The sequence below is a fragment of the Pteronotus mesoamericanus genome, unplaced genomic scaffold, assembly GCF_021234165.1.
Source record: "Pteronotus mesoamericanus isolate MK-2021 breed Mesoamerican mustached bat unplaced genomic scaffold, CSHL_Meso_final scaffold_36, whole genome shotgun sequence".
In the NCBI taxonomy this organism is placed as follows: domain Eukaryota; kingdom Metazoa; phylum Chordata; class Mammalia; order Chiroptera; family Mormoopidae; genus Pteronotus; species Pteronotus mesoamericanus.
The window spans coordinates 16,647,260-16,663,641 of record NW_026555313.1 but is presented as its reverse complement, the minus strand read 5'-3'; the positions used below and the strand labels follow the sequence as shown (position 1 = coordinate 16,663,641).

At 37.4% G+C, this 16,382-nt stretch overlaps 2 protein-coding genes across 4 annotated transcripts in view; one reads left to right on the top strand and one right to left on the bottom strand.

The window, feature by feature from the left end:
- The window catches only part of IL18 (interleukin 18), a 79,501-nt gene that overhangs the window by 44,568 nt on the left and 18,551 nt on the right, over window positions 1-16,382 (top strand). Inside the window, exon 1 of one of the 3 annotated variants that reach the window (XM_054592430.1) lies at window positions 15,249-15,297. The exons of 1 other annotated variant lie outside the window; for it this stretch is intronic. The gene's annotated coding sequence lies outside the window, so the exon portion shown is untranslated. Of the gene's footprint in view, window positions 1-15,248; window positions 15,298-15,920; window positions 16,025-16,382 lie in introns of those variants that run through there. One more of the 3 variants, XM_054592429.1, reaches the window with a different exon arrangement.
- TEX12 (testis expressed 12) lies at window positions 7,420-12,636 on the bottom strand. Its single transcript, XM_054592433.1, has 5 exons — window positions 12,599-12,636; window positions 11,005-11,083; window positions 9,851-9,962; window positions 9,701-9,752; window positions 7,420-7,564 (listed from the first exon to the last, which is right to left on the bottom strand). Exons 2-5 carry the CDS (start codon window positions 11,065-11,067, stop codon window positions 7,420-7,422), a joined length of 372 nt encoding a protein of 123 aa, XP_054448408.1. The 5' UTR covers window positions 11,068-11,083; window positions 12,599-12,636.

Here is a 16,382-nt window from a genome sequence, read left to right as displayed (position 1 = left end):
CCCCAGTTTCTGTGCTGTGCAAACAGACTTGACTCCACCCATAACTACCAGGACTGGGTGAGTGATGAGCCTGGCCAGTCAGAGCACAAGAATTGGTTTAAGACAAAGTATGGTACCCAATCAGAATGAATAATACACAATGATGGGGGAAAAAAGAGTGTGGGCCCAGCCTCTGCCTGGCTCAGAATGCTTGGGTTCAAATCTTGCCTACCATTTTAAAAATAAATAGCCTTAAGCAAGACAATTAAACTCTGTGTAATCTCTCTCCTTTCTAAGATGGGGATAACTATAATTCTTATTGCTCCTAAGGCTATAAATAATAAATGAATTAGGTAATGCAAAGATTCAAGAAACTGTGAATATTCTAAAATGTTAGCTATTATTTATGTAGCTTTTCAAAAAATATGTTTATTGATTTTAGGACTAGAGGGAGGGATGGCGGTGGGGATGTGGAGGGGAGTGGAGAGAGAGAGAAACATCAATGCTGACTGGGAATCAAACCATCCTTTTTGTGTATGCATTGATGCTCCAACTAAACTACACTGGCAAGGGCTATTTATGTTCCTTTTAAGGGCCAATCCAACAAGATGTAATACCATCTTTCTTAAGATTATGAGGGGGGCCCAAGAAAACCAGACTTTATTTATTAAAAAATTGTGTATTCTTACATGTTTAAACTTCAGTCACCTTCAAAGTACTCTCCATTTGATGCAATACATCTATCAAATGTTTTTTCCACTGCTCAAAACAGTTTTTAAACTGGATTTTAATATCTTTTAGTGCTTCTGCCATTTTTTGTTTCATTTCTTCCACATTGGCAAAACCTTTCCCTTTGAGGACTTTTTAATCCAGGGAAACAAAAGGGTTGCTCGGGATGAGATCGGGTGAATAGGGAGAGTGGGGCATGGGGGGGTCATGCTGTTTTTTGGTAAAAAAACTGCTGAACATTCATCGCAGTGCGGGCAGGTGCGCTCGTAAATCACCCATCATGAAATGGACAAATGGACAATCAACAAAAATTCACTAAAGCCAAATGCAGCCTCTCACAAAAACTGGTACACTGATACAGATGGGTGCCTAGAACACTCACCTAGCAGGGGAAGCCTGTACTACAAGGGGCCCACCCACCAGAAGATAATTTTGGGGTTCTTTTGTGTCTCCCTCATATTTATTTATTCTACAAAGTGTTGGACACTGCTGAGGGTTAAAAAGGTGTGACCTTGTACCTTAACATTCACCAACATGTTAAATTCTACTGACTATACCCACATAGGGCTAGAAAGAGGATGCTAGGGGGATGATATAAGATAGATGGTGTAAAGTACTAGGGCTCAGAAGTTTGCAGTGCCTGGAGTAAATGTTTTGCAAGGACTTATCCTCTGGCCAGGTAGCTCAGTTGGTTAGAGTATTGTCCCCATACCCCAAGGTTGTGGGTTTGATCCCCAGTGAGGGCACATACAAGAATCAACCAATGAATATGTAAATGAGTGAAACAACAAATATATCCCCCCTCCCCAAATCAATGGATAAAAATCTTTTCTTTTAACTTACCAGTTCACCTCTGTGTTGCAGCCTCTCTAGGCTGGACAGGTCCACTCGAGACTCAGGCAGGCAGAAGATGTGTGGAGCTGTGGGGATGCTTGACATGGCTTTATTTGGGAGAGTCACACAGGTCACAAGCCTGTGTCTATGTCGGCACCTGAGTCCCTCCCTAGTTCAAAGCTTCTACCCCTTACATACGAGCCCAAAGTCGGCTGCAGGCCAGAAAGTGAAGTAACCTAGCATGAGCTGAGCACACAAGCCTACTCAAGGCTATGGTGCAGTTTATCGCACCTGGGCTCAAGGCCATGAGACCCAGGCTCAAGGCTGTGGGAACACTGCTTTATCAGACTCCTTCAAGACCGTGAGAAGCTGCTCCCGGTAGCTACCCAAGCATCTGGGTGAGGAAGCCAAACTGCCTCCACGTACCCAACAACCTCTCCAAGGCAACCCCACAAGTTTTCCTTCTGGCTTGAGCCTGTCCTCATCAGCACTGATACTTCAGCTTTTCCTGCCTATCAGTCACTTCCTTTCTACTGTCCTAATTTAGGCCCTCACAACCTGTTAGGTGGATATATCACAGCCTCTTATTTGGAAGGAGAGATCAGATAAGGAAACTATCTTCCTAACCAGGGCTTCCTAAATGATAGGGCTCTTGATCCCCTTAACCCTTGGAATGGCCAGAGGCCCCAGGCCAATCACCTCCTGTTTTAAGTAATTCATTGAAGCTCCAGATTTCATCCAATTTACTCCAATGTGAGGTAAAAATACTATCATTTTCTATGTGTGCTATAAAGAGGAAAGGCTGGGAAACACTGCTACTAATCTTAAAGACAAATTTAATTATTTCACATACTCCTCAATAAAACCACAGATGACTCCTCACTGTCTACAAGTCAAGTCTAAACTCCTTGGTCAGGCACTGGTGAAGGTACTGTACAGTCTCACACCAGCCTGCCTGTCTAGTTCTGCCTCTCACTGCAGCCAATCTGGACCATTCCCCATTCTCTTCTCATCTCCTCATCATACCCTTCTCTTCACCTGGGGTATTTCTCATATCCTTCAGGTAAAATTTGCTTACCTTACTCATCCTTCAAGATCCAGTGCCCATGTCACATGTTTTATAAATACAACATTCCTATTTCTTACAGCAAGAACTGATTCTCCTTAGTCTGAACTCACACAGCAACTGTCATAGCTTTCTTCTGGCACTTTCGTATTCTATCTTGTGCAATAAAGATGAATATACTTCATGACGTCTACTACCAGTATGCCTTGAGTACAGACAGGGTCTTGGTTTTTGCCTTCACCCCAGCATCTAACACATTGTCTTGCATTTAATTATTGAATTAAATAATTTAAAGTTTATAGTATACATCAGTATGATTTCTCATAGCACCATATCAGCCCATTTTGTTACCGAACAAATGGACCTGTTGTGGAAGGGAGGGGTGTTGCCCAGATGCTATTACCAAAATGACACCCCCCTTCTCCAGGGTCCCTCAGTTGTAGGTCCACTGCCTTTGGAATTATGGCTCCAAATGGCAGAGTTTGGTGAAAAGGAAAGGAACTATTTATTCAAAAGTTACACAGGTTTGATTAATGGCTAACTGTTGCTCTTAAATCTCAAAATTCCCTTAAAACGACCAGCAGCACACACACAATTCTGCCTTCCCCCGCTTTGCCCAGTTAGGCCAGTCAGGCCTGTCAGGGGTACCGTTCTTCAGAAAGAACAGAAGTCCGGGGCTCAGCTAGGCAGGCCTCTCGCAGGTCTCAGCACCATCCACTGCGCCACCGCGATCTCCAGCTCTTCATCCATAACCATGTGGCACCTTCTCATGGCCCACTAGCAAGAGTCCTTTCTCCCCTCTTTCTTCCCATGTGGTCTTCACACTGTTCTCGAGTCTGTGTACCATTGTCTCTCCGGAAGGCCCCTGCCCCTGTCTCTCCTCTTCCCTCTCCCAGTTACATTCTGTATTAAATCTTTTAAACCTTTCTGACTAGCCTTGGTGATATGCAAAATAACCCTCTTTGCATATGAGGAATGAAGCTATCCTGTTATTGCCATGCAAAATGACTCTCTAGGGCCCTGCTCTAGGCTCCCATCTCCCCTGGCGGCCTGCTCTGGAGTGGGAAGAATATATTTTTCTTGGACACCCCAATCTCTGGACCCCATCACAAATACCCTTTGGGAGGGGCCCTGGCTGTGCCCTGTTACAATTTCAAAAAATAAAATCATGTAACAATAGTAGCTATAATAGAAAGTTTCAAAACAACAGAGGTTTAGGGAAGTCTCCCAGAATGCAAATAGAAGAACCAAATATTTACATTAGAATGTATAGCAGTGATTTTCAGTTAAGAAAGGTCTAAATAGTGAATAATTTTCCTATTGCAAATCCAAGAGAATCCCAAAACCCTGAAACCTGCCCTTATGTGTCATATAAAATATACAAATGGAGAGGCTGTTTCCCTGACAAATAAACAAATCCTGACTCTACCTTCTTGAACTCCCAGCTCTGCACTTTGTGCCTGTATCTGCTTCAAAAACAGTGGAAAACTTCAGAAGCCCCCAGTATTCTTCAGAAAAGGCACAGAATTACAAATTCAGTCTGGAAGGGAGAGGAGGAGGAAAGGGCAAATCCCCTACCTGGTACCCAGTGTATCACAGATCGGAAAACCACCACAGTGGTAAAAAGATTGTGGACTGAATGGAGAAAGAGTTGAAAACCATTTCTGTGTTGAGTTAAGCAGCAGGAGATGCTGTGATTTCCAAATCTTCACATTCTTTAGCAGTGAGGCAAAATAAACTTCCTGGGCAGTCCCTGGCTCACTAACAAAAAATGGGAAGGAGGGGAGGGGGATGGGACTGAGGCTTCAAAACACCGGCAATCACTCTCACTCTCATTTCAAGTACCCCAACAATCCATCTATAATAAGTAGCGTTTGAAATACAAAATTAGACTATCAATAGTGGTCTCCCTCCCTAAGTTCTCCTCATTCAAATCTGTCTTCACACTTCAGTTAAGTCAGTTGATTCTTGGATAAATTTCATTATGTTACTCTTTTCCCCTGAAAGATCCAGATCTTCTTTCTTTACAGAATAAAGTCCAAATGCAACCTGTCAACAAAGGGCTCTACAGTCTGGCCCAAACCTACCTTTAACCCTTTGTCTCTCTGCCTCTCTAGCATTTTATTCTTCCTTCTCTTTTCTATTCATTTAATTTACAAAACATTTTCTGACAAGTTAGTATGAATAAGGTCCTGTGAAGGTATGCACTTAAAAACTTTAACCATATCTAATTTTATTGTTATCAAACATTTTTGAGCACCACGGTATCAAATACTGTGCTACAAATTGAGAAAATCAAGAAACAAAATTTAGTTCTGATTCTCTAGCAGTTTAGATGATACATTATTCCCCTTTGTGAATTCTCAGTCCAGTGAAATGACTATAAATGTACCACATTTTTGTTCTTCTGGGCCTCTGAACAAACTTTTCCCTGGCTGAAATATCCTCCCTCTTCCCTTTTCAAAAACCCACTTTAAAATCTCTCTCTCTGACCCCCTTGCTAAAAAGCCTTACTCCCACTAGGAGTTACTAGCACTGCCATAGAGACTCTTAACATTTACGTATCATGTCTTCCTAACAAAGGCATGTAAGTGCAATTTCAAGAAAAGGAGTGGTTAAAATTGTCAGAAGGGAGAAAAAAAAGTATAATAAACTGTTCTGTATCTCCCACAGTACCTCACAAAATATGATGTACAAAGATAGTCAATGTATGTTTTCATTTGTAATCAGTGAAAAATATAAATTTGTTAAATTTTATTGAAATTAAAGAGTGATATTACAAGTGTAAACTAAAGGGCATTGTGATGTTAGAAGTGTAAATTAAAGGGCAAATAAGCCTAAATTAGGCATTCAGGAACTTTTCCTCTAACAGGTCTCTGTTCTGACCACCAACACATGGTTTCTGACAGTAAAAATCAGTTAGCCTTAATCATATCAAACAATGAAATCAAATCAATTTTCTGAACCTGCACAGGAAGAATCAGATGCTAAACAATGAAGACACCATCAAGATATATAACAAGTATATTATGAAATCCATTCTGAAACAACCTGTTAGCCTTGGCTTTCACATTAATAATAAATACTTAGGAAAAAAATAACTCAAGAACATTTTAGTAGTGATGGGCCAAGACAGTCATCTTTGTATCTAGAGCATTCAAGAACTCTCTAAGGTAACAGAATAACTCAAAATCCAGGTGATATGGTATATCAATTCAAATATAGTCTTCTGGTTGCATTTAATATTTTTAAATCCCATTTCTAATAGTTACTTGATTGACCTTCATTAGTGTATCTCTTTACAAATCTAATAATTTTTCTACTTAATAATATTTTAGTAAATATTACTTTACTGTTTGTAATCCTTTCTTGTGTGAGTATTTATGTTATGTGGTAGGTATATATACCTTGAAATAATTTTATGAAATATGATTTTATTTTAACATTTAAAAAGCAGCAAGGCAAACATGCTGTCCACCCAAAGAATACCAAATTCCTTAGGGTATTGTTTGTAAGTAAGTCCAAATTTGTGATTGCTTATATCAGCAAAATATATATATACACACACATATATAAAAGATTGAATTATCTGATTAAAAAATGAGTGCTATGGTTTTTAAAATCTGATTAATATGGCTATTACATATAATTACATAACACAGTGGAAATTTTCAATGAAATCATAACAGTGCCACCCTGGCTGGTGTGGCTCAGTGGATTGAACACCAGCCTGTGAACCAAAAAGTCTCTGGTTCTATTCCCTGTCAGGTCACATGCCTGGAATGTGAGCCATGTCCCCAGTTGGGGGTATATAAGAGGCAACCAATCAGTATATCTCTCATACACTGATGTTTCTCTCCCTCTCTTCCTCCCTCCCTTCCCCTCTCTCTGAAAGTAAATAAATAAAACCTTTAAAAACAAAAAAGTAAAATAAAAACAGAACTATTAAAAAAATCATAGTAGTGCTTTCCATCAAAGGGAGGAATATTTTTTTTTAGTTAAGATACGTATTAGAGATCCACTGGTCCAAATTCATTTTCTGAATTATAACAGGATTGAAATGATTCACCAAAGTTGCCTTGTTGTTTAGCCAGCCTCTTTACTTCTGGACCACTAATTTTATCCCATACCACACAACTGCTAAAAATTTTAAGTATAATTCATTAACCACATCATTGATATGGTTGTACAAAAAGCAAGTCATATGAGGTTCTGGTTATTTCTGGTTTTTATCTTACCACAAGAAAGTAATTTTAAATGAAAAACTTTTATTAATCATGTATAATAATAGTGAAAATAATCAAATGATAATGTTAAGTAGCAAGAGCACATACAGTTTATTATATATTGAGAAACTGGACAAATCACCTTTAGGTTTTAATTTTTTATAATACTGACCATGAAAAACATTTCAAAACTATTTTCAAAGCTATCGGCTATTTAAACAAAAATTTTTTTAAGTACAATACTGTTGAACATTATCAAATTAACTCATTGAGTCCTTTTTTAGAAGTTGAAGGCAAAGGCATTTAAGAAAAAAAGAAAGATAAGAATCTATATGTAATTTAAATAATTCACACTTTTATAAAATACACCAAATATTTGATCCTCAAAAGAAAAGCTACATATTCCACATTAATGTCTAGTTTAAAGCCTCCTTTAAATATAGAAAAGAAATTCTAGGAGTTTCCCCTTCTATGTTTAAGGTACACATTTTCTTTAATAACTAGAGAGCTTTCAGAGCATACATGTCATTCTTCCATTACAACAATAATGGGTTTAAATTCTCAGCTTATTTTAAGTACACAATTTTATCTGTGCAGTGTGTTTGCAATCACTGTAAACCTTTGTCTTAGGAGCTCTCTTTTTTGTATTAGAAAGTTTTCAATAGTATTGGCTTCTTTGAAGAGTCCATCTATCTCGTCAATATAAGATGCATCTACTGCTGCTCTCTCACTAATGGGGAAAGAAGGTTTTATGTTAAATTAAAGTTAAGTCAAATAGTTACAATATCAAACATACCATCATAGTAATGTTCCTTATTATGCTATATTTGGTAGTTATTTCATTTAAACAGCTTTGTACATCTGAAAGCTTCAGTTTTCAAACACTCTTCAATTAAAGTTACATTAGATCCACAAATATTTTGACTACTCAAATTCTCCTTACACAGCAGATTGTGTATATTATAAATTATAATTCTAGTATCAAACAATATGCAGTCACGCTTCACTTAACAATGGGGATAAGCTTGGAGAGATGCATTGTCAGTTGATTTGATCACTGTGCAAACATCACAGAGTGCACTTACAGAAACCTAGATGGTATATAGCCTACTACACACCTAGGCTACATGGTATAGTCTATGCTCCTAGGCTACAAACCTGTACAACATATTACTGTACTGAATACTGTAGGCAATTGTAACACATAGGTAAGTATTTACCTGAACATAAAAAATATTACAGTATATATACAGTATAAAAAAATGTTAGGTGGTATACCTGTATAGGGCACTTAGCATGAATGGATCTTGGAGGACTGAAAGTTGCTCTGGTTGAGTCAGTGTTTGAGTGGTGAGTGAATATGAGGGCCTAGAACATTACGGCACACTACTGCAGACCTTATAAACACTATCCCACAAGGCCCCCCCCTACTTCCTTCTGATATGGTCAAAAATAGAACATTGAAGCTGTCAATGCTGCTCCATGAACAGAAATGTGGGCACACTGACTTAAAATAAAAGGAGAAACTGCCTGGGTAAGGCGTAAATCACCATAACAGTAACTGTCAGAAAATGGCCTGAGAATCAGTAGGAAGAGAAAATCAAGAAGGAAAGACAAAGGGGATAGTCATGGTAATGAGGTTTGGCTATTGCATGTTGTAGCAAGCAGTCATTAAAGAACTTTGTGATACTCACTTAAAAAAAAAGAGGTTATTTAACATTGAGGGGTATAGAACTGAGGACTCAATTTTGACTTTGGAATTTATTTTTGGTCCCATTGACTTTATTTGGCATAAAGGGCTCTCTCTGGCATTGAATTGAGGGAATACATCAAGTTTATCTATATTTTACATCATTATAACCTGAAAATATTTCCAAAATACAGGGACAGGCTGCCTCCACACTATCACAGAAAGCTGTTACTTAAAGTGGCAGTGGCACTTATATTTGTTAAGATAGCTCCTTCCAAACAATGTCATTTTATAGGATCTTAGGTCCTCAACAAAGATTTTTATGGCAAAGTACTCTGAAGACTATCAACCTAGATCTGAGATGGCTATAGCACTCTCTGAACATGTAGGACTAGGGGAAAAGGCTTCTCTGTGCTGAATCAGGTGAATGCCTGAGTGACTAGGTTGTAATCTGTGCACTCAAAACAGGTTCCATGAATGAGAGAGACTCTATTGCTAAGCCCCACAGATACAAGTCCCATCAGAGGAAAATAAAATTCCTCCTGAGCTACATAGCCTTCCATTTCTTACTGGAAATTCAGGTCCATTAGAATCTATGGGACCACTGTTGTACATGTGATCTGTCTTTGGCTGAGACATCATTATATAGAGCATGACTATACATTATTTAACAGCCACACTAACCATTATTCAAATACAATGACTGTCCAGTAGCTTTAAAAAACACTTTATAAAACATGATAATCTCAGGTCAATAAAATATTAAAAGTCATCCTTCAAACATGTATGGATGTTTAAATATTTCATGAGTATATTTACTTTATCCTTAATATCACTCTATTATTATCAATAACTTCACCAAATGGTAGTTTTCTCAAAGAGGTTTTATCATAAAATTTTAAATGTTATATTATCTAATTACAGGCCAAAATATATCCAGCCTAGTATTCATTCTGGTAATAGCAAATGAAGGATGCTTAGCAAATGAAAAAGTTGGGGTTATTCTTTGAAAATAACAAACTAACTTATTATAAGAAATTGAGGTAGAATTTAAAAATCCCAAAATTATAATAACTGGACAGGTTCTGCTGCCACTGAACTAAAGTTCCCGTTATGGAGTTTCCAAAAGAAAACTTCTAAAATAAAGACTCAAGAAAATGTACTGTAAGTACTTACCTTAAGATCTTTGCATATGTAGACAACATTAGATTAATTTCCTTGCTCATATCTATAAAAAAATCACTAAGTTAACTTATGAAATACAATAAACCTTTCTGTATTTATTATAAAATAAATATATAGAAATACAAGCATTTTATACATCACCATTCAAATCCTTCTCCAGGGCTTCATCTTTATAAAATAGTCCAGAGCTTTCAGAGAAAGAGGAATCTGATTTTCCAAGAGAGGACAGTTGAGGACTATCTGGCATTTGAGGCTAATACAAGAAAGTAAAAGAAAATAGGTAAACAGTCAACAAGATCCTTAGGATATATGCAGTCTATTTTTTAAAAGCAAATAAAACATCTTTCAGAAAAAAGCAAACATGCTAGAAATTATATGCTCTTCTGTCCTAATAAGTCATTTGAAATTTTATTACCAAGGAAACTATGAATCTCAACAAGTACCTTGTTCAACATACTAAATTTTATTTTAATTTTTTTATTAGACTTTGAAATATGGTATTAAACCCCTGTATCCTGAACCAGTTTCCTGTATATTGAACCAGCAGATGTTTCCATAGCAATGTAACAAAACTTTCATTTAGACAACAAACGCTTGAAAATTTTTGCAAGTAACAATCTTTAAACAAGCAAATAATGTCCCAAATAAAATATCAATTGGTGGGGACGGTAGTGAAGAAGGGCAGAATACAGTGTTCTTATTTTAAAAGGTCAGCAACTGGTACCTAGGTATCCTACTTATTATAGCAAAATAATTATTTAAAGTCCTATATAACATAAATATATGAATCAGCTTCTGTCTCTAGATCACAAATTACCACAAAGAAATCTCTCAACAGTTTCTTGGTAAACTATGTATTTAGTAAAAAAGCAGCTGGAGTCAGCATTGTTCCTGCTGGGACAATCCCAGCTCTGGGAATATGAAAACTTAAATCACATTTATCAATAGAACTTTCTTAACTGGAAGAAATTTGAGAATTACCATATTTTGCTGTGTATAATGTGTACTTTTTGCCCAAATTGTTGAGGGAAAAATAAGGATGCTCATTATTTGGGGTATAATGATTACATAACATGGGTATAATAATGGGTATGATAATCCCATGTATCATACAAAATATGGGTGTGCATTATTCATGGCAAAATATGGTATATATAAAATAAAGTAAGCCCTGACAACTGATAGATGTTTCTCTCCCTTTCTCCCTCCCTTCTCTTCTCTCTAAATAAATAAATAAATAAAATCTTAAAGAATCTTAAAATAAAACATTAAGGCTCAGGGAGCATATAAATTACCTCCAACTCTCTTGGTCTCTTGCAATTTCCAGTATCAGGTTTTACAAGGTGACTTGCCATCATATTCTAGAGACAAGAGCTGCAAAATTTTGAGCAATGCCAAATTTAAGTACCAACTCCATGCTACACAGCTCTCTTGAAACTTTCCCCTTTCTGTCCACTCACTGCCACTATTAATTTAGGCTTTTATTATCTGTCACTTACCTAAACTACACCATTTTTCCTTTTTCTAATTTATCCTACCAACTACTGTTTGGGCAATCTTTCAAAACTCTGATTACCATATTCTCTTAACCTTTCAAAACTGTTACTGCATTCCCTTATCCCAAAAACTTTGCCATTACTGTTCATTGATCCAGAATAAGTTCAAATTCCATCCAAAGTCCTATATCCCATAAGGCCAACCTACCGTTACCATGATTTTCCTCTACTGCTTCTATAGACAGTCAGTCAAACCAGTATATTTGGCGCTGCCTTGTGCCAGGATTCATTTAAGATTCTTCTACCTTCACAGTATCTTAATGTTCAAATGGGTATTATTGTTCATGTAAGTCAATCTCATTTTTTTTACAGACACAAAAACAGGAGCAGAGATAAGCACCAAGTTCAAACAAGTAAAACTGGGATGGACTAGACCAGATCTTTTCTAGGCTGAGGTTTTCTCCTACCTTCACGTACCATCAAATTTTACTTTTAAATTACTTTCCCATAAATTCTGAAGATAATTTCCCTAGGGGTCTGAAAGATTAAGTTTAAACTTAAAGAGAAAATGTTTTAACCTAGAATTGTATAGGCTCTACATCTTAAAAGAGGAGCCCTATTTACACTCAAGCTATCAATTAACTTGGCTTGTTTTTGAGAAATTATGCTGACATCAATAATTTTAAACTGTTTGATTAGTCATGTGTAATATTCATATATATAATAGTAACAGCAAATAATAAATGTTTAGTAAATTCAGTATAATGCTTCCACATTCCTGTCAGTAATTTTCTGGTATGTAAGTGTGTCATAATAGCAATATGTAGAAAACACTACACATGTACTGTAGTGCTCATTTTGCCTTGTAAAGTTTGAAAATATTTCACAGAAACCAACATGAAAGTTGCTCTTCTCCCTTCCCCTTTTTGTCTTCCCTTTTCCTCTTTCACCTCTTCTCCTCTCAAAATAACTGCATGTGCACATATGTCAAATTAAAACTTTTTATAATTAGGTAATTCTGTTTCTGGAAGAAAAAATTTCTGTCACGATATAGGGCCTTAGATGAATCTCGGGCTGGCCAAAAGACTGGGCCTTGTCCTGTGACAAACACGATTCACAGCCACCTACCTCGGCTGTGCAAGCTAACCTAAGGCTTCGGTGACCTAGCCATTACCAAGCACGACCCCTTTGCCCTATACAACTTTTTTCCTCCAGTCTTTTTCTCCTCAATGCCACCTCAGTCCCTCAGGCCATTTCACCTACCTTGTTTCTCACTTCCTGCCCCCTCTCCTTCCTCCCTGCTGGTTATTCAGCCCCACTAAGAAACCCTGAAACAAGCCTCCCTCACTGTCTTCTTTCACATTCTCACAAGCCGTCATCCCTCCGGCCTCACCCCAAAACCACTCTACCACCCGTTGTGCTCAGGACCTCACCACCTCAGCGAACACGCGGGAATGAAAAGGCCAGACGCGTGCCAGTGCTAGTGCGCAGACGCCACAGACGCCGTGAGCGTGGGCGGAGGCCAGAAGCTCCGGACGTCCCTCCCCCACCCCTCCACCCCCCACCACCGCACTCAGCGCGTGCTAATCACGTGATGCCACATCCACCTCCTGGAGTCCCGCCAGGAGTCTGGTCCCGGTCCTCCCGTGCTGTCGCGCAAAACCGGTTTTTTTCCGCTTCTCTCTCACTCGTCTGTTGGACTTGGAATTTGCACGAAACAAAAAATCTCTCCCTGCCTCGCAGTGTGTGTTTGGGGAAGAAGAGAAAAAAATCTAAGACTCATGTCTTCGGAAATAACGTGGAAGAATTGACAGAACAAGACTAGATTGTGTCCCGGCAATTTTGGAATCTCAGAAAAGGGACACAAAATAGTACACTACCGTCACTTTTACATCCTATTTTACATGGTTTCTGTGATGGAAGGGTTATATCTGAATGCCCGTGGCCTAAGACTTCGAGATCAGAACCTCCATTCTTTGACCTCTTTTTTGTTGGTGCAACCAAGCTTTGAGAATCACGCCGTTTTTAGAAAACTGCTTTCCTGATATGACGATGAGTTTAGTCCACTTAATTGACGGTATTCAAGAAATATTTTGTAACACGCATGACCAACATACCTGAAGTCTAGCCTATTGGGTGATTTAATGTGGAGACTTTGACCTGCAATTTCAAAGCTAGACGTTCAAACTTAAGCCCAGTTAGGTGATATGGAAGGAAAAAAGGATATCAGCTCATAAAACAAAGGTCAATAACCCCCCCCCCCCATAAATTCCAGGTATGCAGTCTTACACCTGTCAAAATTTATGACCCATACCTTAACCTATCATAACAGGGAGGACATATAGGAGAAGCTCTCACACCCTATCTCTCAAAAAACCTTACGGGAAGAGCTCTCTGTTTACAACAGAACTCAGGGTTGTAACAGTCCCTCCCCTTAACTTGATCTTCCCTTCTATAAAATACCTCCTCTATCCAGGCGTCAATCTCCACATGGTAGTCTATGTCTGCACATTTTGTATTGTGACCTTTCTTTTTCCTAAACAGATACTTTTCTGTGAGGGAATACCTACTCCACTTTTGTTTATAATTGACATCCTTTGGAAATTATATTTAACATATAAAATTTAATGTTTTTCTCCTTTGGCTTATTTTTTAGAGAGAAAGGAAAGGAAGGAGAAAGAGAGGAACAGAAACATTAATTGGTTGCCACTTACATGTGCCCCAAATGAGGCCAGCCCGCAACCTAGGCATGTGCCTTGACCCCGGAATCCAACCAGCCACCTTTTGCTTTGGGGGTCAGCCCAACCAACTGACCTACACTGGTCAGGGCTCCTTTGGCTTATTTAAATATTAGTTGTCATGCAGACTTGTAAGCATTGTGTGTATATGTTTATTTACTGGCTGTTAAAAAGCCAATTGTTTTTAAATAAGTTCCTAGAAAACGTGCTCAATTTAACTTTATTTGCTAATATTGTGAATTATCAATCACTTAAACTAGGCTAGATAATTATGGTGCAATTATTGACACTCTTTAAAGGATGTTAATCTATGTTGAAATTTTTCCCATCTGTGGTAAAGTGAGGGAAAAAGTAATGAAAATCCCATAAAGCTAATGTATTCGCTTTTTTTAAAATGTCATTTATTCTGATATTATTTCTTAATTTTTTTGGTGTTAAAGTATCTTTTCATGAAATGAAAGTATAAAGATTTTTAGATTTTTAATGTCCCTAGTAAAATATAAAATTATCCACTCAGTGTTTATCTAGTCTTCATTATTACCATTATTGTTATTATTTTTATGGTCATTAAATCCCAAAGAGTGAAAAATACTGATCTAATTGCCCTCCCAGGCTTCACAGGTAGTTATCCAGTTCTTAAAATATTTCCAGGAGCCCTGACTGGTTTGGGTCAGTGGTTTGGCCATTGTCCCACAAACGAAAAGGTTACAGGTTCAATTCCCAGTCAGGGCACATGCCTGGTTTTCAGGCTAGGTCCCCTGTTGGGGACATGCAAGAGTCACTCTCACTCATCAATATTTCTCTCCCTGTCTCTCTTCCTTCCTCTCTCTCTAAAAATAAATAAATAAAATCTTTTTAAAAAAATTAAAAGGGCTATCATCATCTCATTTAATCTTCACAAATATCCCTATGAAGTAGGCAGGACAGAGACATTTGGGTTACTCAATATCAAAGAAAAAATTGTGTCACAAGACTAAGAAATGGGTTAAGTTATGCATTCTACATCTTTATAGCTAAAGAAAAATAATTAGCAAAAGGCCATTTAAAATTAATTTGTTTGGTCCTCTGCTACTGATCATTGTTTGACTGCTTGTCATACTTTCATGTTAATTGGCCTGATTGGACATTACCGTTGGAGAATGAAAACTTATTTCAATTTCAATCATATGTGTGCTCTTACATGCTTCTTAAATGTGCTGTTTTTTACTTCTGATAGTCATCATACCAAGCACTTCCAGCCATCCTACCACAGACTTCCTTTGTAATCACTACTGTGGTCGTGATATTTTTATGACCTTATAAAATGAAAACACTCGTTATAAACAAAACAAGAAAATTTCAGCAAGTTGCTAAAGTAAGTATTGTGTTTCCTAACTCCAGAACCTGTCTGTTCCCCTCCAGTCTCTGTACCAGCAAAAAAACAAAAACCAAAAGTCACCTTACTAATTACCTTGCTAGCAAGGTAGTACAATTTAGCATATATTCAAGAGAAAATTGTCTAAAAACTTTGTTTTCTTCTAATTATTTTTGGCTGTGATATTTGTACTCTGCTTTTTGAAAGTTATGTTTTAGGTGTATAATCACATTATATTAATTACTTTAATAAGGCTAATTATTCAGCGCTGTTAGATAAGAAAGTTTTGTCCTGAAGTGTAAGTAGAATAGATTAATGTAAGAAAGATGATTTTAATTGAGCAAGTCGGTGCTCTTTTAAAAGTTGCTTGGATGTACTTCTGAAAGAGGTACAAACTTTGGATAGTCAGAATTCCAACATTTACAGAAGAAATTATTTCATTAAAATACTGATTTTGCATTAAAGAAATACCCATATTTTCTGACAATTTGTTTAAAGTCTATTGCCTTAAGAAAGAGCTTATGGCTGAAGGCGGGCCCAAGAACAGTCTCCTCCTCCAGTTCTCTTCCTCCTTCCGACAGCTAGGAGTTCTGATTTCCAAAGCTTTTTTTTGCATTCCTGCTTTGGCTGCTGAAGAGGCTGTCACCTTCTCCACAGCCTCAGGAAAAGAAAAAAAGACCTCAAACTTTCCAGATCACTTTTTCTTCTAGGAAACTATTGAGCACAGGTAAGAAATATATTTCCTCTTTATTTGGAAACCTAAGCATGGTGATTAGAGGTAAACAAGCTAGAAAAGTGATTGAGAGAAATTTAAGTCTTCTGACATTGCTATGATGGACAGTCAATATCCAGCTATTTCAAGTTCTACTAAATCTTTAAAATTTCTCTTTAATTGTGATTTATTCATATAATCCTCATATGAATACTATGAATTCTTACTTGAATTTCCACATGAATTCTTACAGTAATTTCACAAAATGTCTCTAATTTTTTTCATAATGTACTGTCAGCTCAGTAACCTGCTTTTTTATTGCCTGTGAGGTTAAAATCAAATGCTTGTACATGACTTGCAAAGCTCTCCCTAA